At 29.9% G+C, this 23,663-nt stretch overlaps 2 protein-coding genes across 2 annotated transcripts in view; both read left to right on the top strand.

Moving 5' to 3' along the window:
• LOC108775878 (neuropeptides capa receptor) overlaps positions 1 to 8,479 on the top strand; it is a 29,123-nt gene extending 20,644 nt beyond the window's left edge. The window contains exons 4-6 of the mRNA XM_018542335.1: positions 3,603 to 3,845; positions 7,242 to 7,584; positions 8,233 to 8,479. Coding sequence (XP_018397837.1) covers positions 3,603 to 3,845; positions 7,242 to 7,584; positions 8,233 to 8,479 — 833 coding nt within the window. The remainder of the gene's footprint in view (positions 1 to 3,602; positions 3,846 to 7,241; positions 7,585 to 8,232) is intronic.
• An 11,775-nt stretch (positions 8,480 to 20,254) lies between these two features.
• LOC108775884 (fidgetin-like protein 1) lies at positions 20,255 to 22,302 on the top strand. The gene is made up of 2 exons (XM_018542340.1): positions 20,255 to 20,453; positions 20,535 to 22,302. The coding sequence occupies exons 1-2, from the start codon at positions 20,272 to 20,274 to the stop codon at positions 22,300 to 22,302; spliced, it is 1,950 nt and encodes a 649-aa protein (XP_018397842.1). The 5' UTR covers positions 20,255 to 20,271.
• Positions 22,303 to 23,663: the final 1,361 nt, after the last annotated feature.

Below are 23,663 nucleotides of genomic sequence, written 5' to 3'. Positions count from 1 at the left end.
AAACACTTCACACGTGTTAACGTAACAAATTTTGCAATCGTATTATTTTCATGATTATATAATATTCCTGTCAATAAAACAAATAAATATATATACGTGACTTTGTCCCAATGTACAAGTTGACCATTGTGTTTAAAGATGTATTGGTACATAGTTCTTTTTCCGCAAAAAGTGACAGGAATAAGAATATTTTATACGTTTTGTAGAAAAATAAATGTTATATGTAACATATGAAACAATTCAATAAGGTCAATGTTCATATTTAGCAACACAATTTTATAGTTCAAATGAAAATTTTTCTCATTTTATCTTAATTATTTTTTAAAAACATATCTACTTCTTATTGAAATAATTTTTAATTCAAATTTTAAATCGCCGCCGAACTTTTGTATGTATTATTTTTACTTAAATATATATATAATACAAAAAAATCTGACATTTTTTAATAATACCTTCATTTTGTTAAAAAAAAAAAAAACATGTGCATCCTTAATAAAATGCTGTAAAAACATAAGTTTTAAGTATGATAATGTTAAATTATATAATGTGTATCTCATAAATTTTACTCTTACAATGTTTACAGCTAAACAAGTAAAAATTGAGTTAAATATAATATGGCAGCGACATTTGAATACAAAAACATATCTATGTAGAATTGAATTTTTATCATAAACTTCGCTATAATTTGCTGAAATATATCGCTTTGGCTGCAATAATTTATAATTTTTATAATCGCCTGATACTGCATAATAAAGTTGCAATTATTGTTATCTACAGCACCTCTCTTCTAATGTTACGTTTTGTTTCATGTAACTAAATAACAGAGAGTATAAATATGAACCATTTTAAACGATATTTAGTATTATTCATATTAGATTTCTATTCTTAATTTACACACAATTCTTACATCTCTTTTTTTTATACAATCATAGAAATAAGGTTGCCAATTATATGCGTAATTTCATAATACTTCCAATAACGTGATTTCTCTAAGCTTCATCTACTTTTAAAATTTTCAGAAATGTCATATTTCAGGAAATTGTTTCTTTTATACTTTAGAAATTTCTGTTTTTCCGAGACAAGAGACATGTCCATCTTTGAAATGGACTTTCCGCACAATCAATAGGATTAGTATGAATCTTTTACATTTTTTATATATATCTTGAATTTTTACGTCAAAATACATATCTCGTTATTATAATACCAATATTTTGCCAATGCATGTACATTAATGTAAAAAAGATTTTAAAAATAATATTTTAATGTAACTCATACAAAAAAAATAATTTTGATATAAAAAATCTTCCGCGATCAGATGTTATTTCACATACTCATGCTACATCCCGTTCAAAATTATATATATACTTATCTATATTCGAATAAATATGGATGACTGGACTAAAAAAAAGATTAAAAGAAATTGATCCAGTAGTATCGCGATGCCAAGTATATAAAAAGAATAATAGATAATATTCAACTCTAAAAGAAAAGAGAAAAACAGAAAAAATATTAAAAAACTAATTGCAAACTTGAAATTTGATTTAAAAGATAATTTGTATATAATTATATTTTTTAAGTAAAAGGAGGAAAATAACACATTTGTATTTAATTAAATGTAATAATTTTTCCCTACTATATTTATAAATATTTTTTTTCTCCCCCCCCCCCTTTATACAATCTATACCATTGTATCAACTTCTCCATTGTCTTTAAAATGTGAATATCATAAAGAAATTAAAGTAAAATTTTTATATATCCTAAGTATACATTTATATAATGAAGTACTTAATGAAGTTCTTCAAATACTGTATTATCATTATTGCGTCATGCATGATATTCCCGATTGCATTTTTTAAAATACTTGCCTGTGTATAAAATATTTGTAAAATATATACATATACATATATAAAATCATTAATTTCTAGATTTAACAACAATTTTTCACAAAAATAATTCCATTTTTATTTGTTTTTTTATACTTTAACATATTTTTTGTTATAAAATATGTTTTATTATTTATACTTAAGAATTAAAACTCTTTTCGGCTTCAAACAACCTATCTCTTGTATACATATAATCAATATTCTATTAAATATAATATAACTCTATTGCATTAAAATGCCAATAAATAATGATTAGGTATATGAATAATTTTTCTGATTATTAATAAATTCTATTTTTACAACATTCAAGTTTATATCAAGTAAATTGACAAAAGATTAAAAATATTATAAGATTAAATAACAGCATCGACCTATCCTAGCCTATCCATTTCAAGACAACAGATCTATGAAATGGTGCATTTGTAATATTATTATTAACAGATCTATTATGTTAAATTAAAATAAGGATAATTTGACATTCACAAATACAATGTACGAACACAACAAAGTGTTATAATTAAATAAATTCCTCTACTTTTTCTCATTCACTTTTCCCTTTTCCTTCTTATATAGATCCATTGTTACATTCACACCTAATTAGAATTATAATATATTTAATCACATCGAAATACAAATTTCATGATAATTTGTACAACGGGCCCGAAATCAAATGCGATATGTATTTTTGCGGAATCTTGAAGCGCGATGCAAAATAGATTACGTAACTAATATTAATAATAGTGTAATAAATTTAAATTTGCGTAATAATTAAAAAAATTTTGTATAATGCTTTGAATATACACCACACATAAATTAATAAATAGAATTCCCCACACAGTTTCTATTTATGAATTACAAACTTTAAATAGTTCTTATGTGATGCAAAACGGATCATTGAAAATTAAGATATAATTAATTTCTTATATAAAATACGATATATATACAATATACATATATATAATTACAGTAAAGTAATTAAATTTTTTTATTTATAAATACTTTAAAGTATATATGCGATACTGTATTATAATTTTTCAAATTTTCATAATTTTGTTCTAAAAATATTTAAGTTAAATTAAATTAATATTTAGAAATCAGTTGATATATTTCTATATTTAAAAAATTTATATATTTATGCATTTTATATAAAATTATTTGCAAGAAGAATTTATATTATATTCTTGTATCTATAACAATCTATATTTGACAATAAAACGTGTGAATGATTATTTGACATTACATATTCAAAATCCTGTTTAAACTATTTAAATGCGTTTTATTCATTGCACAGATAAGTGATTATTCAATCGCGAATTAATTAGTCAGAACATATTATAATATATCTTGTATATATGCTTTTGTACTGATATGATTTAAAGCTTTTAATCCGACAGTTACGATATGTAGTTGAAAGATTATAACGAAATTCCATTTGCAAGAGAATTTATATATTCCAGATTATTAATTATTAATAAAACCAGCATATATTCCCTAAAATGCATTGAATTAAAATTTGTTTAATAACAATTTATGATTATTTACCATTACTAAGATTTTTACCATTCGCGTAATTAAAATAAAATTTTATAAAAAATATCATAATCTAATAGTTTCAATTACTAATGGTTATATATATGTAAGATTTATCTATAGATCGAAAATATAAGAAATAATAACAGAAAAATAGAAGAAAAACGTGTTTCTTACATCTGTTTGCAGAATCCGGTCGTTATTCCGAGGAGTCAGCAATGTGTGCCATGTTACTGCCCAACATGCCGAAATTCCCGCTTTACGAACTCAGCTGCCTCATATTCTTTTTCGTACCGATGTTGTCTATAGCGGTGCTATATGTAAGGATGGGCCTCCGAATACAAAACAACGGTCTCGGACGCAGTATCGAGGGTTCCGTTCACGGAGAAACGAGGCAGGCTCAGTCACGAAAAGCCATCATCCGAATGCTCAGTAAATTTCCGTCTTTTTCCGAACACTCGTGTCATAAAAAAACATACACACACATAGAATTTACGCAACGTAGTCTATTGATTCATGGCACTCACTAGATTAACGCCGCATTTTATTTCGATTGAATTCGTTTTACATCCTTGAGACTGCCAGCTATTATTTCATATTTTATAAATCATTTATTGCAATGAAATTTTGTATCAGTATCTTTATTGAAAGAAACGAAGTCAAATTAATTGATTGAGTTTGACACAAAGAAAACGTATAACTTGTTTCTAAATTAGTAATGCTGCAAAAGATATCATATGTATTATATATTTCTGATTGATATTGAGGTAACTTTGATATATACTGCCTTGATCAAAAAAATTTTACACCTTATTAATCATTAATTAAAATTTTAGCATAAAAATTAATTTATGGCATTTGTTGTAATTATTCTTTGTTTTATGAACCCTTTTTTATGTATAATATAATGCCGGTAAGATCACAGAATTCTTTTACCTGCATGGTTATCAATAGGTAACAATACAGAAAAAAATTTTAAATATGGTATTATAGATGAGATTGAGAAGAATATAGGTACTTAATATTTTTCTCATCCATTTAAAATTCTTTTATCTGCATTATGCTTTGTATCGCAAACTTAACTTTTTAAGTACTGAATATTCACAACATTGAAACTAAATAAACTATATCAAATAAAAACTTTATATTGTCGCGCTATCTACAAAAAAAATTATAAATATAAAATAATTATTTTCTATATTTAAAAAACTTTTTAAAATACTTGCATTTTTGCTATATATCTCATGTGGCACTTTGTTACGTAAATTCTGGAGCGGTGTAAATACCGGAGTTACTTGATAATATCATGTTAAACTTATAAAATTTTCATAACTGTGTGCGCATAAAGTATATCAGGAAATTTCATGTAAGCAAGGTAAAAAATTCGATAAAAAAGAACGCCGTTATATTTTTTTTATACATCTCGTCCAAGCTTATGTGTCAGCATGCTTCAATATTTTCAACATACGATAAATTGCAGGGAGACAGGGAGTTGTATGGTGAGCGTTACGTTTTTGAAAACTTATTACGGAGATGTCAAAATTCCATGCGTTAACCGCATGGTTTTCATTCTCACGCGCACATTTCATGACGGCGGATGTTAAAACTCTATAACATACTGACGTAATATCAGATGCTTTTTCAATCTGACACAGTGTCGGCCCAAAGTTATCCCATTCTCACATCTACTTTGTGTGTGTATTTGTAATGGGACACCTGACAACTTTCATTCTCCTATAATTTTGATATTTGTTTCTTTCTTTATGAAACATCTGTGCATTTCCACTTGGCTCCTCAGTTGATGCAATTTCAAAGTTTACTTGAAGTTTATGGATAATTATAGCAATAAAACGTTTTATCTAACGTCACTTAGGAAAAGTGATGCTTGCATAACACCGAGCATAACACAAAGAGAGAGAGAGAGAGAGAGAGAGAGAGAGAGTTTCTTGATTTGGTTTTAATTATTCCCAGAGATACATCGTTGTATAACAACACGGAACTTTAAATATTATTCTTTGTCGTAAGAAAAATATTATTCTTGAAAGAACAGGTCTTTAAAAAGGGATGAAGGTATACCGATCGCGGTACAACTATACAATATGAGAGATCTTTTTATTTCCGGTATTCTTAATTTTTTATTGAATACGTTAAGAAAGAAAATATATTCACATCGTTTTAAATGTTAAAAAAACGTTCAGAGCTTCTGCACATACATACACTGAAAAAAAATAATAAATTTTAATAGATATTTATTTTAATTATATTAAGCACAAAAAATCATTATTTTGTTTTAGATGAATTACTGTTCTTTTTATATATATATATATATATATATTGAGTAAATATTTTTTTTTTCAATAATACAAACTAAACTTTACTTATGATAAATGTTTAGTTCGTATTATTGAAAAAATATGTATCAAGATTTAATAGCGCACCCCCCGCTCTGATGAAGTGAACAGCACGGTTCACGAAACGTTGGTATTAATAATGAAGAAAGACACGGTGATAACCCGCAAACCTTCTGGTATAATAGAAGATTTAATAGATTTTTTTCTCAGTGTGTTTTCGAAAATTAATATAATCGTATAAAATATATAAATAGAATTCTTTTGATAAATTTGACTTAAATTACATTTATGTAATTATTATTAACATTCAATAAAATTAAAAGTAACATTCAATAAAATCTTTAACTAGTATAATTTAAATTAAATGGGGTTTGAATGCTTAATAAATTATTTTCCCAATTTTTTATTACTATACTGGAAATAATTTTTCTTTTGCGTATGGTCAGTTTCCTAACAATGAATGTCATTCCTCTATGTCTGCATTGTGCTTGTAAACTGCCGTGTAGCAAATTTCCGAGAAGATAAAGAGGAAGTCGTTTGCAGCATCGATTAATCATCAAGCTGCTTAGGTTTCCTATTTCCATAGCTACGAAGATAACAGGGCTGAGTAAAACCTATAAAGTAGTATGCGTTGACACAAATTTGCTGATTCACTGTAGCAGAGTATCGTAAACTATTCAAGCATAACGATATAATAAATTACAGCAACACGCGAGAGTATCGTACAATATAACAGAAGTACGAATATCATTTCAATTTCCTCGAATATCTGTGTTCTGCCGTTCCAATATATTTCTCAGTATCGCGCGTAAATTCTCTTGATTTGATGTATAATGCAATTTTGAATCTCGTATTGTTTTTTATTCTAAAGCAATTGGAAACACTCGCTGATAGTAAACATTGCATCCTTTCCATTTCTGTTATTTCCGTAAATATCCCGCTACTTCAAAAAGCAGAAACAAAGAACATAAATATTTTTTTTATCACGTGAATACATTTCCATAATTGAGACAAGAAATAAATAAAACAGCATTTTCATGTCTGCATTCGTTTTATAGACATACGGAATGGTGTGGAAATCGATGAATTGATATTACAGATTTTACGTTCTCGAAGTACTTTTAGATTCATAAAAAATTGATGATTCCAGCAAATGAAAACGTTTCAAGACGTTTTCATCCTTCCATTAATTTTAAGCTTAAATCTTAACACATCTTATTTGATCATTAATTTTATTAGAAGGTCTTACTTTTAGCAAATATTTAACTTAGAATTTTATTAGAGAGTTATTTAATTACTTTCCAAAATTAAGTTATTTTATTCAATTATAGTTGGGAACATGGAAAAAAAATTAAAGAACAGTTTATATTATTTTTAATTTTTTCCACGTGGCGTTCCTTGTGCATTCTCCCTTATTCTCGAGAAGTGAAAATAGCGATACGGCTACATGAAAGATACCGATGGCTTCATTCTACAGGTGCGGTCGTGGTAACATTTTTTATCTGCTGGGCGCCCTTTCACGCTCAGCGCTTATTGTACGTGTATCAAGTGTCGGCCTTCAATGACATTAACGACTGGCTGTATCCACTCGGCGGTTGCCTGTACTACTTCAGTACCACCGTCAACCCGATCCTATACAACGTAATGAGTGTTAAGTACAGACTGGCATTTAAAAAGACATTGTACTGCACACCATCGAGTCCTATCATCACTAGAGACGATCTCAGCAGTATGAGAGATAGCACGGTGTGCAGATGCGGATCCAGAAGAGGGTCCCAGCTAGTTCGCGTAAGAAGTGTGCACTACCAACGTAGCATTAAGTAAGCACTCGCGCAATTAATTTTCCCCCCTTTCGCCCCCGTTAGTTCTATCAATATCAAATATTTGCTTTTAGTATTTGTATTCAAACCAATCCACTTAAGTCCTTGTCAAAATTTTGTGTTGAATTTTTATCATTTTCGAGTGTTAATTTAATATAATGTGATTATGTTATAATATTTAAATATTTTGTGTGTTAAATTAATATTCAACATATCCCAGTCAAAACAGCATAAAAATAATATTTAAAACGTAAATTTAAAAAAGTGAAAAGAATATTACGTATTAAATTAACATACCATAAATATTATTAATTTTACTGAAAAAATATACTTCTGAAATTTGCTTCAAAATTGTATCAACATCACATTTTCTGTTAATTTTTTGTAAATAATTATTTAATTTAATTTAATGTACCTACTTCTATAAAAAATATATAGATGTATGATAAAATAATAACTACAAATTGCAGGTAAATCATGATAATTATGCGCGCAATCATATTTTCTCTCGATTAACATCTACTAACAATTCGTTTAAATTACATATCATTTCAAAACTCGATCAGTACTGTAGTCTTTATTTTAAAAAATCCCAGAATTAGTATACGCAATTACAATTAAAACGAGTGCAATTTTTTTCAATTTTAGATGTAACGTGTCGCACACAATGCTTCGTTCGCCGATAAGATTACGTTACGACGACGAAGATGACGACGTAAACCATTGTGACGCAGAAAGGATACCATGCGACGTTCTTACTCCTGACACGCAACCACAAGATACAAGATCCCCTTTCATCGCGCATTCAAGTAACGGCAGGAATACCATATTTAAATCGAGAGAGAAAACGAGAGACGGCATCTCACCGATTGCAGCGAATGAGACGTGTATCTGATCTCTGGTTTATTCCGACGAAAAAAGGAAGAAACGTTGCGGTACAAGGATTATAAGGATCACTTATGACCTCGACGAAAAGCAGCCGTATCGTTTCCGCATACATGATGAGACTGACACATCGAATGCTACGTATAACCCTACATTGAAGGATAACTTCCAGAGGCAGACGTGTCGCAATATCTTCCCTGAGGAGCGTGTTCGCAACCGGAACAAGGAATCGAATTTCGTGGAAAGTTATGTTTGAATGATGCTTTGAAACCTCACAAACGAAATCATGAAGTGTGTGACGAATATGTTGAATCAAGACAAACTTAGCAATATCAGTAAGTTATATTACATTTATAATTTACAATATTAAATGTCGCAAAGTCGCAATTTTCAGTAAAAATTTTGCGAAGTTAAATAAATTCAATTAATTAATTAATGCAACATAAAATTATTAATAAATTCGCGTTAAGAAAGAAAATATACGAATGGCGAAATCAAGTTACAAGACGAAATTTAATCTAATGTGGAACACAAATAAATCTTACAATTAATGTGTGTAATCTGAGTGTAGAACGAAAGTAATATGAGGAAAAATTCTTCGAAATATTTAAGCAATACTAATTAATAAATAATATATTTCAACAATAGTGATTCATAAATCAATATTATATATATAGCCTTTTCAGACTTTCTCTTTCTCTCTTTCTTAAATATAATCAAAATATCAATAAAATCCTCTTCTTAAATGCTTCTTATTACAATAATTACTTTATTAGTAATCTCAAAAATATATTATAACCCTAATATCTTATATAGGGGAGAGTCTAAATCGGACCTATTTGCAGTTTTTGTTCTCTATAAAGCGTAAATAAAGTCCGATCATAAAACCAATGGTGCCGTTCGAAAGATTATTTAATTCTTCATTTTTGTTTGACCATTTTGACGTATCTCTTATCTGTGTCGAACTATAATGGAAAATGTAAAAATGCATTTTCCCGTCCTCTCCTATTTTTATAGACTTTTAGATAGAATTTTAAAATATTTTAATTAATTTTTGTTAGTATTGAGTAAAAACGAACAATTTAAGACTCAAAGATAAAAATACAGTTTATATTATTAGAATTACAGTCAATAAAAAATTCCATCAATCTGAGTCTGAGACATATGATATTTTATTGATTTATACCTGTTTCCACCAATGCAGATTAACTTTAATCTCGGTTTAACTTACTGTTAATCTTTTTCTAATTTTTAGAATTAGAAAAAGACGAAGAGCAAATTGAACCGAGATTAAAGTTAATCTACATTAGTGGAAATGGGCATTAGTGTTCTTTAGACCAGATCTGGTCGATTGATCATCATCTGCTTAACCGTATTTATTTAAATCAAAAAGGTTCGATTTGGAACACGATTCGATTTAGGACATTCTCCCCTAATATATACATATTTTTTTTATTTTTACGTAAATAATAAAAAAAAACAAATTTTGCGAATAAAACAGCTACTCAAGTAATTTTGAACAAAAGTTACGTTCCGTTGCACACATATAATCCACATGAGGTATCATGTTATTTTTATTGTTCGCAGAGTATTAAACATCTGAAAATAATTTTCTTGGACAAAATAATTATATTGAACAATCAAGCATGATAACCAATGTCGTATTTTGACATTGTAGTAATTTTTCTACATAATTATTTTAATGGTTCAACAAAGTTATTTTTAAATCTCTATTTATAGATATTTAATATCCTTTATTTATATACATAGATCTAAACTTTTAGATCCTTCAACTATTCTTTCCATACAGTATTACATTATACGCTTTCTGTATACTCTTTTCATATAATATTAAACCACTTTTTATGTTTAAATTCTCTATACGACTGTACAGTACATCGAGCATTTGCATGATCTCCTTTATAAAAATTTGTCACCATTTTTAGCCCGTTTTTAGTTTGCGCGAACGGTTAGTTTGAGTGATGAAAACGTGCATTTCACTCAATGAGTACGGCTCCGTTTTTAACTCGCAAACAGGAACTTTTCCGTAAAAATGAGTAGTTAAAACGGATTGCACTCATGCAGAACACGAATATATCCGAGTGGTAAAAACGTATACATTATGTGTATTTTTGAGTGGTAAATACATGCTGTGTAAATTTGAAGTGAAAAAACGTATCTTTAGCTACTATAGTATGAAATACTCATTTAGCATTCACAAATACACTCATAGCGGAAAAAAAAAGTATTGAAAACGTAATCTCCTCAAAAATACTCATACGTATACTCGTTTATACTCGTTATCGTTCCGATAGTGCACCGCGAGTGTTTATACGAATGTAAGAACAGGAATGGGTTAAAAACGGTTCATAAGAATAAAGTCCAAAAACGGTGAAAAATTATTATAAGGGCTAAGTTGATTCTTGTCTTGCAACTTTGTTTTGCCATTCATAGAACTTCTCTACGAGTTGAAAATTCTATTGACGTTTTACTTGTAAATATTGGACAGTTATTATATTCGCAAGTGTGAAAAAGCTATAAGAATATATAAAATATAGATGATGTCTAAAATAACAAAATGACACGAGCAATGTGTCGACAGGGAACTACATATCTACTTTCAAATGAATTCAAGAATCGTTTGGACACCTGAGAAATAAACGCTCGACAATGACATACGGAAAGCGATGAGCGCAGGAAAGTAAATTCCTCTCGGAAATCCTCGATTTCAAGTTCCGTTGGAAAAGGACTGACAGATACTTATCGGATCTTCGATATATCCCACCAACGAGACACATAAGATGTCTCTGACAGTTTCTGTGGACTCGGCCAACAGCGCGTTCGATATAAGCGCCTTGTGTATGTGTAATGCTCAAAGGAGACTAGGTCTCGATTAGAATAAAGCTTTTACAGGATAAATGGACACGAAGTCTCGCGATTAAGGCACAGGTTTACGAAATAAGTTTGCATTTTGTGTGTGTGTGTGTGTGTGTGTGTGTGTGTGTGTGTGTTTTCCGAAAATAAGAACTCAATTGTCTCACGTTTATCCTTATGAGAGAAATATTCGTGCAAAAGTGAGTGTATTGTATTTGTGTATGTATACGCGTACAAAATGGATAAAAGGATCAGAGAAAAAGGATTTTATAATGTATTCGTACAGAAGATTGCTCGCAAGCGGGATCCCATAGTACGTAATCTTGAGGGAATACCGGTAGAGGAATTACTTTTCGTGCTTCAAGTACAAAATGAGTGGTGCGTAAAGAATTCAAATGTGTGGTCAAACGAGAGAACGACCAGAGAGACAGCTGGAGAGAAAGAGGAAGGGAAAAGAAATAAAATCAAACTCGCGAGAGTTCGTATCTGCACGCCGCCGGGGGACTTCATTGTGATCGGGCGATTTTCATTTTCAGAATGTTCCCACTTCCCGGGTAAAATGGACTATCGCTGAGATGTATCGATTATCGGGACGAATGCTCACTAACCCGCATACGGACGGTCCAGCCGCGCAGCGTTTTTTAGTTCTCTGTTCATCCGCATGCCGCGGATCACAGGATTTTGATTGATTTTCAAAGTTGTTACAATAAATTCCTCATCCTAACATTCCATAACTTTTCCCTGATTTCTAGACAAAATTTCATGAATTTCCTTTATATTTCCAATAATTTTGAAATTTTTTGTTTTTGTATTTTCATCTTGGGGTTTAGAAATCAGCAACTATTTTATTATAAGAAATTTAACATATCATTATTAACGTTGTTGATACCGCTTTAATTTGTTAAGTTGGTATAGCATTCCAAAACTGCGTAAGCACAATTCAATTTCTTTAAAGCCAAAAATTTTGCGAAATTTCCTGACTTTTTTTTATGTCACTGACTATTTTTAATTTCCTTGACATTTCCCTAATTTCCTTGATTCCCAGTTTTGTGGAAATGCTGTTCTTACGTGAAAAGAACCGCCCGCGGCAATTTACACTGGACCAGTCGCTGCGGCTTCATTCAAGCGCGAATTCGTGATTTAAAAATCTGTACAGCGTAAATGTAATAAGATGCGTTATAACAAATAAAACTTTGCTTTTTAGTAATCGTTGTTTGTCCATTAATTTGTAGGTAATATCTGCGCTATAAATACCATTACATTTATTGTAACAAAGAAAAATTTCAATATTAGCATTTTAATAAAACGTAAAATATTTGATATGCATGGCGAAGCCAGCAGTAAATAATAGTAACGCAAAATTGAAGTTTGAAAACAAACTACAACTAGAATTTACCTTTCAAAGATGTCATTTGCTAATAAAAAGTTTGTTTAAATCGTAGACCGCTCGTGAGAATTACTTTAAAAATAAAAAACTATAGCTTATGCATCCTCAAAAGAATTAATGTTTTAAACATGTTTTATTATATACCAAGTTATACTAGAATATATTCTTCCGAATATCAAAATTTTCAAATTACCAGGTTTGTCAGAAACACAAATTAGACAATTCTAAGGTAAGTGTACCGTAACAAAATGTCAAGGTAGTTGAAAGAGGCTGCTTGTGAAATTTGTTTTGTTTCAGAAATAAGATTTCAGCGGAAAGCGTGTTAGTAAGACCCTATTATGCGGCGGTTATTACTCAAACATTGTGGCACGTTATTCCTAAAAACTATGTTATTGAAACATTTAACTAAATGAGTACTATTAGATATCAAAGGAACAATTCAATCCCTTGAGTTAATAACTTGAGTTATTAACTCAAGGGATTGAATTGTTCCTTTGATATCTAATAGTACTCATTTAGTTAAATGTTTCAATAACATTTTTTTGTTAATTTTAACTTCCATATCTGGTCACAATCTATTTCTGTAATTAGTTTCAATGTAAAAACTGTCCATTCATTTATTGTTAATAAATAATAAACTATAAATTTGAGTCAATAAATTTGATAAATATTTTTTAATTAAATTGTTTAACTCTATTTAGTTAAATTAATGATATGTGTGTGTTGAGCAGAAGGTTGATTAAATGATTAAAAATAACTCAAACTCTGGATATAATTTGACATTATAAATTAAACAGTAGTATTAAATAATTTCATTTTGCAAACAATCAAATCGATAAATTTTTAAATAGACGTCCTAGATTGTATACATATATATGTATGTGTTGTATATATACATTTATATTTGTATTAGATCTTTACATGTATATATAATTATGACATAATGTTTTTAATCTCAAATAATTATGTTTTAATGAGTATGTCCAGTGTTGTTTTATATTAACTTCTCCAAAAGGATCTTCTAGAAAACTGATAATATTATTTCGCAAAGATATTAAATTTTACGCTCGAGGTGGGACGCATGAAAATGTATGTATCAAGAGCAAGGAATTTCCTCAAGAGATCACTCGGCGCACGCTGTTTCGTACATTATTTCCGTCTGTTTAATTAAAGCAAGTTTAATTATACACTTCCTTTACATATCTTTCTCAGTGGACAAACCGCGAAAAATTCATTCACTAAAATTCTAAAATAAAAATGATTATTTTATGTTTATTATGTTATTGTAATTATGCTTTTCTAAAAGAGAGAGAGAGAATAACATGTGCCAACTTCAAAATTAAAAAAAGTGAAAAAATATTAAATAGTTGTATTTTCTATTCTAAATATTAAGAATGTATTATTACATGTATTTTTAATAAAATAAAAAAATTATAAAAAAGTTACAAATATTGTATTTAAAAATTGAGAAAAACAACTATTTGCATAAAAAACTATATTTCAATAAAAGATAGACATGTTCCTAAAAAATAATTAATATGGAAGGAGAAATTTTTCATTTGAACTATAAAATTGTATTAAATATTAATATTGATCTTATTGAATATATATATCTGTTTCGCGTATATACATTTATTTTCTAATTTCAATTACCTTAAACGACAATCAATATGCCAATAAAAATAATGTCATTATAAAATAATTAGAGAACATTGGTGATGTAAATTTCCGGTATCTAGCAGTTCACAAACAATATATATATGATATATATATATATATACACACACACACACAAAATATATAATTCACTGCAATTGCAAGTACTGCGTTTCTATTCCGTGCCATATTCATGCCGACAAAATGAGGTGCCGACAAATGTAAGAACCCTCGAAGCCCTAACAATTCTCGTCGTTAAGCAGATTAAAGCAGTCGGCATGTCGCATCTGTCCCAAAAGATTTAATTGCACGATCATTACTTCCCGCGGGAATCGAGACTTTCGGGTCGCGTTGGAGTGCCGCAGCAGCAACTTCGTTGCTCGTTAATTTACGAAGTTCTAAATAACTTCCATGTTACCATCGACCAATCGCCAACTCTCGAAAAGGTCGACATGCCATCGATCACTCGTATCTTCTCTAATTAAGATCTCGGCATTTAATGGTTGTGTTAATACTTGTTTTCGTGAAAACGCTCGAGCGAATTGAATGCGAGAAACGTAAGCAGATTAATAAATCACGAGTGTAAAAAGAAATACAAAATATCCTAAAAGCATATTGGAATTTTGAATTTAATGACAGAACCTTCGAACGAAAAACAGATTTTTTTTTAGTTGATTCACTAATGGAAGACCTTGATCGAAACTGATATCGAGGACACTATATAAAAGTCTACTACATGCAAGAAAAATTAAATTGCACGCAGATTGGAGAAATAGAAAAAATGAAAAAATTTTTATCGCACGTATATATCCATGTGTGTCTTGAAATTTATAAATATTTAATATTAAATTTATAGAGAATATATATATATACCTTTTTAATTATATATTAATATCTCACATATAGTAATACTTTTAACATGAGATTATATAAATTATAAAGTACTACTAATTTACAACAAAAATAAATTGCCAGACATTCTGGAAATATTCTTTTTTTATCTTTTAAATCATTTTGACATTTTTATCAATTTTTTATGAATATTTGTTAACAATACATAGTATTGTCAGAGAATAAAAATTATCATCCATTCCTTAAATCACTCATAGATTTCGGGTATATACTCTAATAAGTATTTATACCCACTTCGATATTTCTGAATCAACAGATCATGCGCGAGAAAAGCTTAATATAATACTCACTCAATATAACAGAATAGATTATAATCCAAATAATAAATTAATTCAATTTATAGAAAATTATTTGTATCATAGAAACTAGAAGATCGATATCACATTCGAAAGCAAATAGAAACTTTCAATAAAGTTATAAATATTTTTTAAACAGCTGAATAATATTATTAAATAGAAAGGTGTTGAAAAAAATCTTTTTTTCCATTTACATTTAAATTATTGTCATATATTATTAAACTTGGTACGAAAATTATTTTGCATGACTGTTGAATGTTTCCTTACTTTAAGCTTTCATTAGTTTCTTTATATATTTATTTCTACTAAAATTTTTTTAATTTTAGAAGTTCATAACTAAGCAATAACTATACACAATAAACACAATTTATCTTCCACATAAACAAAAGATTGATAGGTAGAAACTCCGGGATAAAATTAACCAACGGAAATTAAACAAAATTTGGAATAATTGAGTAAATTTTCAGACTTGTATTCCGAATCAAACCGTTATTGTTGTCGCTACTAAATCATAGAAATCACTTGCTGATTCAAGTATATATTTTTGTGGCGTGCCTAGCAACTATTAAATCCCATTCACGGAATATAAGTTCAAGTCAATCAGGTCAATTGGTATCAACACGAAAGCTTTCTTTCGAAAAAGGAACGTGAATCAGAAAATTCTTTCATCGCAACTCTCTCTTCTTTCTTGAGCTTTTAACTTCTACCAATCTAGTTAATTTACTCCTTCAATTCTATTTACCGACTTCAGAAAACAACTGATTCAACAACTTTTTTTATATCTTTTGTACCTATCTTTTTTTACTTTTATTATAAACGAAATTAAACCTTTAACAATAATTAAAATATTATATTCAGGGTTCAAAATATTAATTACTATTATATTAATTACTATTATATTCCTTATATGCCTTCTTCTAAAGAATTATTTTTATAGATTTTCAGATATAGATTTTCACTTTATTTCAGATACTCTTTTATAAAAAAAAAGACTAATTTTTCTCTTTGTGTTACAGTAAATTATTTTAATTTAAAAAATTCTATTTTTTTAACTATTTTTATTTTGCTTTTGAAAGTCGACACACAAAATTTTGAAAGATAATTAGTTGAATCATTTTTTTATGTCTCCCTAATTATTGTAACTGTTCTTAAAAGAATTAAATAATTAATTTTTTTAGCAAGAATAATCAAAATATATGTGTATGTGTGTCTGTGTCACATCTTATTTATAAAAGAATTTCAATAAGCAAACAAATGATAAATTGTCATCTTTAATATCTTTGAAAAATTTCTTTTCTGTTCGCTTCGCAAATTCAATACTTTAGAAGCACACTTGTGACGTCTACAAGGGAGATGTCATTCTTTTTTGCGTAAGCTTATTACGAAAGTTACTGTCGCGAGAATGCTATTGACGCTCGATATACGTCAAGTCTGTCTTATCGTGTTACCATTGTGAACGCGAATGTACAGTCTGCGAAATTCTCACGGGTTCTACAGTAAGTCTCTATTACGATTGAAATTTCAATTTTAATGTAACTGACTCAACCGTGTAGAATCTTTATGTAATCATTAGGCATTTACTTTTTCCGGGAACTCGTGGATTTCTTCTCTTGTACTGAGAGGAACTTACGTAATCTTAAGCTATTTATTGATTTCACGTGCTTTAATAATATCACCGTTCGTCTTGCAAATAACATTTTGAAACACAAATATATACTTTATAACAAATAAAATATATCACTGCAAAACAAATAAATATGACAAATTAATTTCACATCGCATATCTATCTCCTTATTTCTCAAATAAAAATAAATGCATTAAAACAGACTGACTATAATACTAAAATGGTTTTAATTTAATAATTACGTAAGATGTTATTCATTATTTCCTTAAATAAGAGCCATCTAGAAAATGAGAAACGGAACTTCTTTGTAGGTATTATATAGAAAACATAGATAAAAAATAACTCTCTTTTTTACTTTTTATATTTTTGCTCGTTGCAATAATACGTTTCTGACACTTTCAGACCGTATATATCATATTTTTGCAGAATGTTTTGAAAGCTCTGGATTTTAACTTCACAGGCGTCTTTATTGATTCGAAAACAAATTTACTAGTCAAAATAGAAGTGCTCGCGCGACTTTCAGAGATGCTTCCGGAAGACTGATTTCAGATTAATTTATAAGAGATAACTTATAAGTAATTTATAAGGTACATATATATAAACGTATATAGTTTTAAATACATTCTGTACGAGATAGTCTTACAATCTCCAAGCACAAATATAAATACGCCACGATGGCGATCGGCTGTAACCTCAACAGAATATAATGCAACTATATACTCACTGCGTAGCGGTTTACACGACAATCGTTCACCATCATGATCTATAACGAGATGACGAACAGTTGTAGCCACAACTGCAGAAATCATGCAGAGAATTCTGTTTGAGACAGCTCTTACATCGTAAGAACGGATAAACGAAAATGCATTTGAGAGGAAATTCAAATGTGTGGAAATCGATATGTCTGATCTACAAAAGATTAAACAATTTCATTTTACTTTTCTCCTCATTTTATTTCTCATGATTATCTTATCTTGTTTTATTTTTTAACATTTTCAACTTCACGTTCTCATTTTTTGCGTGAACGTCATTTAATTACGATTTGATAAAACAATTCTCAATTTTGTTTGGATAATTTTTTGTTTATACAAAAATGCATTAAAAAGTTTATTTTTACATTAAAGTGAAAAGGGATATGTATAATTTATAAAATAAAAAAATTTATTTTATTTTCTCCTTTATATTATTATTTCTCGTGATTTATTTCATACTGTGTGTCACTATTTTTAATTTTTAAATTAGAGTAATTCTATATTTTTCTCCTTTTGTTCGTATCATTTAATTACATTTTAATAAAACAAATCTGATTTCCATTTGCGATACTATCCGATTACCTCACTTTTGACATTTCGCTATCATATGTAAGTGGAATCTATTCAAGAGGTGCGAACCAGGTTTACCGCGGTTAATGCGCGGGCTTTGCCAGGGAAACAGGCATAAGCGGCATAAACGTGTTACAAAGTTTATACAGCTAATAATTAAATGTTTCGAAACTGGTACGCGCCGCGAGTACTGTTCTGATGCAAACTGCGTTGCTCACACTGTATAAGTTATAGTTGTTATGAACAGATAACTGTACGAGTAGAATAGCATTATGTATCTATTATTATTGTTACAACATTAGACACGCAAATTATGTGAGTTTCGACGGCGTTAAAAAGTTCGGAAATGCATACATCACCGAGAAGCAATTCAAAGCAAAGGCAGGCATAATTATAATGTGATCTTTTTTATAATACTGTATAATACTCCTTTATATATAAGAAAAAGAAGCAAAAGTTTTTGTTTGGATATTTTGCTAGTCCTCAATTATTCAATTATTATACATGTATATATATTATATTAATAATAAAATATAAATTTATTCTAAATATTGCGCAATTTTAAACGTATTCGAAAGTACTCTGTATTTTTTATTGAATAATATATTTTTTTATAATCTATATATTTCAAAACCATTCAAGCTTTAAAATAGTTTTTAAAGTTCTTGAAAGTTTCTTACGTATTTATATATATAGTGTCGTAAAAACACTAATAAAAGCAAAACATGTAAAAACATTAATAATTTTACAATATGTAGTCAATAATTATTGAATTAATACTTCGCGCATTGGCAAATTCTAACAAGCTTTTCGAGCATCAATTGTCTTGGCTATTGATCAAATTTCGCTCTATCTTCCGATCTCTCGATAGAGATTAGGGATACTTCGGGTTCTAGAGGAAGGATTGTACGATCCAAAGTCGAGTTACATTACAGCTACATTCCTCCGCGCAATGCAACGCATTAAATGACTTTACTTAACTTGATATAAAAGATCGCATGTATAATCTCGAATTCCACCACAATGAATGTATTGCATCATTGCATTTGAGCGATTATTGATGCAACCGGGCCTTACAATTAATAAGTTACCATCAGAAATATTCGTGCACATGGCTACATAGTTCATGTCCATATTTTGTAGAGGCGCTAATGGGTGAAACATGAAAACCAATTACCAAACGAAGTGAAACAAGAGCGTATTTATATTCGGTAAGACTTTTTTTCATTTCTTTATAATTCTTTCTAATATTATAATAACAATAACTTCATTGAATTCTAAGTTAGATATTAAACATATTATAATAACATAGTTTATCTGCGGATAACTGAAACGGAAATGAGATACTTTTTTGCATGCGTATTATAATAATTGACATAAGAAATTAAACGAAATTATATCGGCATTTTTGAATCCTTGTGAGTTATTCGTAGTTATCTTCAAGTTTTGACTTGATAGCCAATCATAGTGGCAACACGACTCACGTGACACACGTCAAGCTGCCTTCTTGAGTGTAATCTCTGTACGCAATATTTCATGCTGCAACAGGTGTTTATAAAGTTTTATTGACATAAGTATGTAGAGATATTCAATCTTAGCAAATGAACTTGTTAAGACGTGATGATATTTAAATCGCAATAATTACTGAAAGATACCTTTAAATACACTATTATATCTTGATAATTATTCAATTTAACTCTCTCTTCAATTTCAATCGACGTATATCGAGTATGAATAAACATACAGCTTCTGACAGTGCACAGTGTGTTTCACCAAATTCGAAAGACGAAAAAAATAATGTTTTAGCTGCTTATCATACTCTGATATTTTCAAAAAAAGATGAGGACTGCTTCGATGTCGCAGATATTGAACGCAAGTCGCTCGCTATGAAGTATATGACAACAAAGTTATCGTAAGTAAAATGCACACATACTCCATAATTTTTTGTAGCGTTAAATTTATCATACATTTTTGTTTTCTCATTATTGAACAGCAATTCAGAGGATAAGGCAGCTGTATTGCTCCAAAAGGGTCTTAAAGATTATCACAGCCTAATAAAGGATAAGAATGGAGTAAACAATTACTGGAAGCAGATTAAATCTCAACTGTCAACAGATGTAAAAAATGATCCATTGAAGTGGAAGTCAGAATTAGATGTGGACACTACGTTAAATTTTATAAAACCTTTGACTTGTCAGAAGCTCAATACTCTACCTTGCAAAGCAAAATCTTACAATGATAGGGATATAGAGAATCTAATGAATAATTCAAAGAAGGATATAGAAAGAAATAGAAAAATCTGTTCACAGTTACAATCGGCTTCTAGTCAGAATTCAAGTCAAAAACTTTTATTAAAGCCTAATAATAGTGAACAAGATGTATCTACATATTTCACAAATATTCCCAGAAATTTTAATAAGCATGTAAGTTCCACCAAACAGAATGTTTCCAAAGTACAAACAAATAATCAATCTTCCTATCAGACTCTGGACAGATTTGTGAAAAAAGTACCTCCTAAGTTAAGCAATAATAATATGAATGGTAAAAGCTTGTACAGACCAATAAATCCTCATGTGCTACAATTAAAACCAGTTGCTCCTCCACAGACGATCAATGAAAACGCCAATACACAAAAAATCGATTTCGATTCCTTTAGAAGTGCCAGAGACGAATTGTACATCCAAGAGATGAAGAAGAACAAGTCGGCGCCAAAGAAGACTTTAGGCGGCCGAGGGGCGGCTAATTCACAATTTGTTTGTCCTTTCAAACGTGATAAGGAAGAGCCAGCGCAGAGCTACAATGCACTGCAAGGTAAAGCGAACGCAGAAGTAGAGGATGAAAGGCTAAAGAACATTGATCCAAATATGATCGAGTTGATAAAAAATGAGATCATGGATTCAGGTAAAACGATAACATGGGACGACATCGCCGGGCTCGAATACATCAAAAAGATCGTCAAAGAAGTAGTAGTGTTTCCCATGTTGAGACCGGACATCTTCACAGGTCTCCGTCGTCCACCTAAGGGGATTTTACTGTTTGGCCCACCTGGAACAGGAAAGACCCTCATCGGCAAATGCATAGCTTCGCAGAGCAAGTCTACATTTTTTTCGATTTCAGCGAGCTCCCTGACTTCCAAGTGGATTGGCGACGGCGAGAAGATGGTACGCGCGTTATTCGCAGTGGCCAGGGTACATCAACCGTCCGTCGTCTTCATCGACGAGATCGATTCGTTGTTGACGCAGCGTTCGGAGACGGAACACGAGTCTTCTAGAAGGTTGAAGACGGAGTTCCTGGTGCAGCTAGACGGCGCAGCAACATCTGAGGAAGATCGTATTCTAATCGTTGGTGCAACCAATCGACCGCAAGAGCTGGACGAGGCGGCGAGAAGACGTCTCGTCAAGAGATTGTATGTTCCTCTGCCAGAGTTCGAGGCGCGTAAGCAAATAATAGATAATTTATTGAAGTCAGTGAATCACAATCTTAATGAAGAGGATATCACGAGGATCGCGAAAAAATCGGCAGGATATTCTGGCGCTGATATGACTAATCTCTGCAAGGAGGCAAGTATGGAACCAATCCGCAGCATTCCCTTCAGCCAACTTGAAGATATTAGAATGGAGGAAGTGAGGCACATAACGAATAGTGATTTTGAACAGGCGCTAATTAACGTACGACCCAGCGTGTCTCAATCGGATTTAAACAATTACATCGAATGGGATCGTACTTATGGTTCTGGTACTGCTCAGAGTTGTAAAACCTAATGTAATACATACAAATAACTTAATTATATTTTTTATCTCAATAGTGTGTTATTTATATGTATATACATAAATTACCGAAAAGAAATTCTCTCTAGTTTTATTTTTGTAACTTCAAGTTTTCTAATAAATACATTATTTTGTGCAAAATTAAATTTTCTTTTTAATAAAAATTTTTTCTTTATTCCTAATTATTACACGATTAAAATATTAGCTATTAATTAAACATATTTGTTAAAATAAATGGTGTGCCTTGTAATAATCTAGGTAATTATAATTTATAACAAATTTTTAGTTACTCTGTATTACACTAGCTGTAAAAATTACTTTTATATGAAATTAAAACAAAATGTTGAAAATGAAGATTTTAAACGATACCTATGATATCGTCACGTTATTTAATATAATATATACATGTCATTATTTCATTGTCAAAGTTAATTATTATTATGTCACTGTATTTAGATATTTATATAAAGCAATCTTTAATACGTACTAATCCAGTGTAGTAGTACAAATGATTAAATTCGTCAGTATAAAATCCTGTATATTATCGTGTAATTTCAAAAACGGCATATATATATATTAATATATTATGAATTGTGTATTCTTTATATTATAATTATTTAGATTTGTTAAAATAATATAAATAAATTATTTCTATTATATTTATGAATTATATAATATTTATATTATTTTGTATGATTTATTGATTGCGTTCAGCATACTCAACAGTTTTACAACTGTCTTTATGATTCCTCGCTAAGATAGCTAGAACTATTCCTTTAGATCTAAAAGTATAATCCAATCAGCGAGACGAATCATAAAACGGTTGCAAAACTGTTGAGTCTGCTGAACGTAGCCATTGGACGAGTTTAAGACGGTAAAGCGATCGAATATGATTGGTTGGATCTGGAATAAACAGTATGTATTCCATAGTACATGATTTCTGATAGGTTGAAATTTTATTCTCTGTTCTTTGTTCCCTGTTCCTTTTATTCTGCGCAGCCTTAAGCCAGCGGCACACGATGCTTGTTTTCCTGCTGGATTGCTAGCTATATCAGATTCTTGCCATCGGATTGGCCACGATACTGACACTTTCAACACCGCAGCCAATACGGTGGAAAGATTTTAATCCAGCTAGCAATCCAGCAGGAAAACAAGCACCGTGTGCCGCTGACTTAAGTAATAATCAATGGGCGCATTCAGCAGAAAAGAGCGCTACGAGAGCGCTCGCTGTTATTGGTGTATTCTTCTAGATCATCCAATCAGAATTTTAAATCTGGAAGAATATACCAATAACAGCGAGCGCTCTAGTAGCGCTCTTTTCTACTGAATGCGCCCAATTATGTTCAATCACTCGC

The sequence above is a fragment of the Cyphomyrmex costatus genome, unplaced genomic scaffold (assembly GCF_001594065.2).
Source record: "Cyphomyrmex costatus isolate MS0001 unplaced genomic scaffold, Ccosl1.0 scaffold33, whole genome shotgun sequence".
Lineage (NCBI taxonomy): Eukaryota > Metazoa > Arthropoda > Insecta > Hymenoptera > Formicidae > Cyphomyrmex > Cyphomyrmex costatus.
Note: the sequence above shows the minus strand (reverse complement) of the source record. Positions and strands in the feature narration are given on the sequence as shown.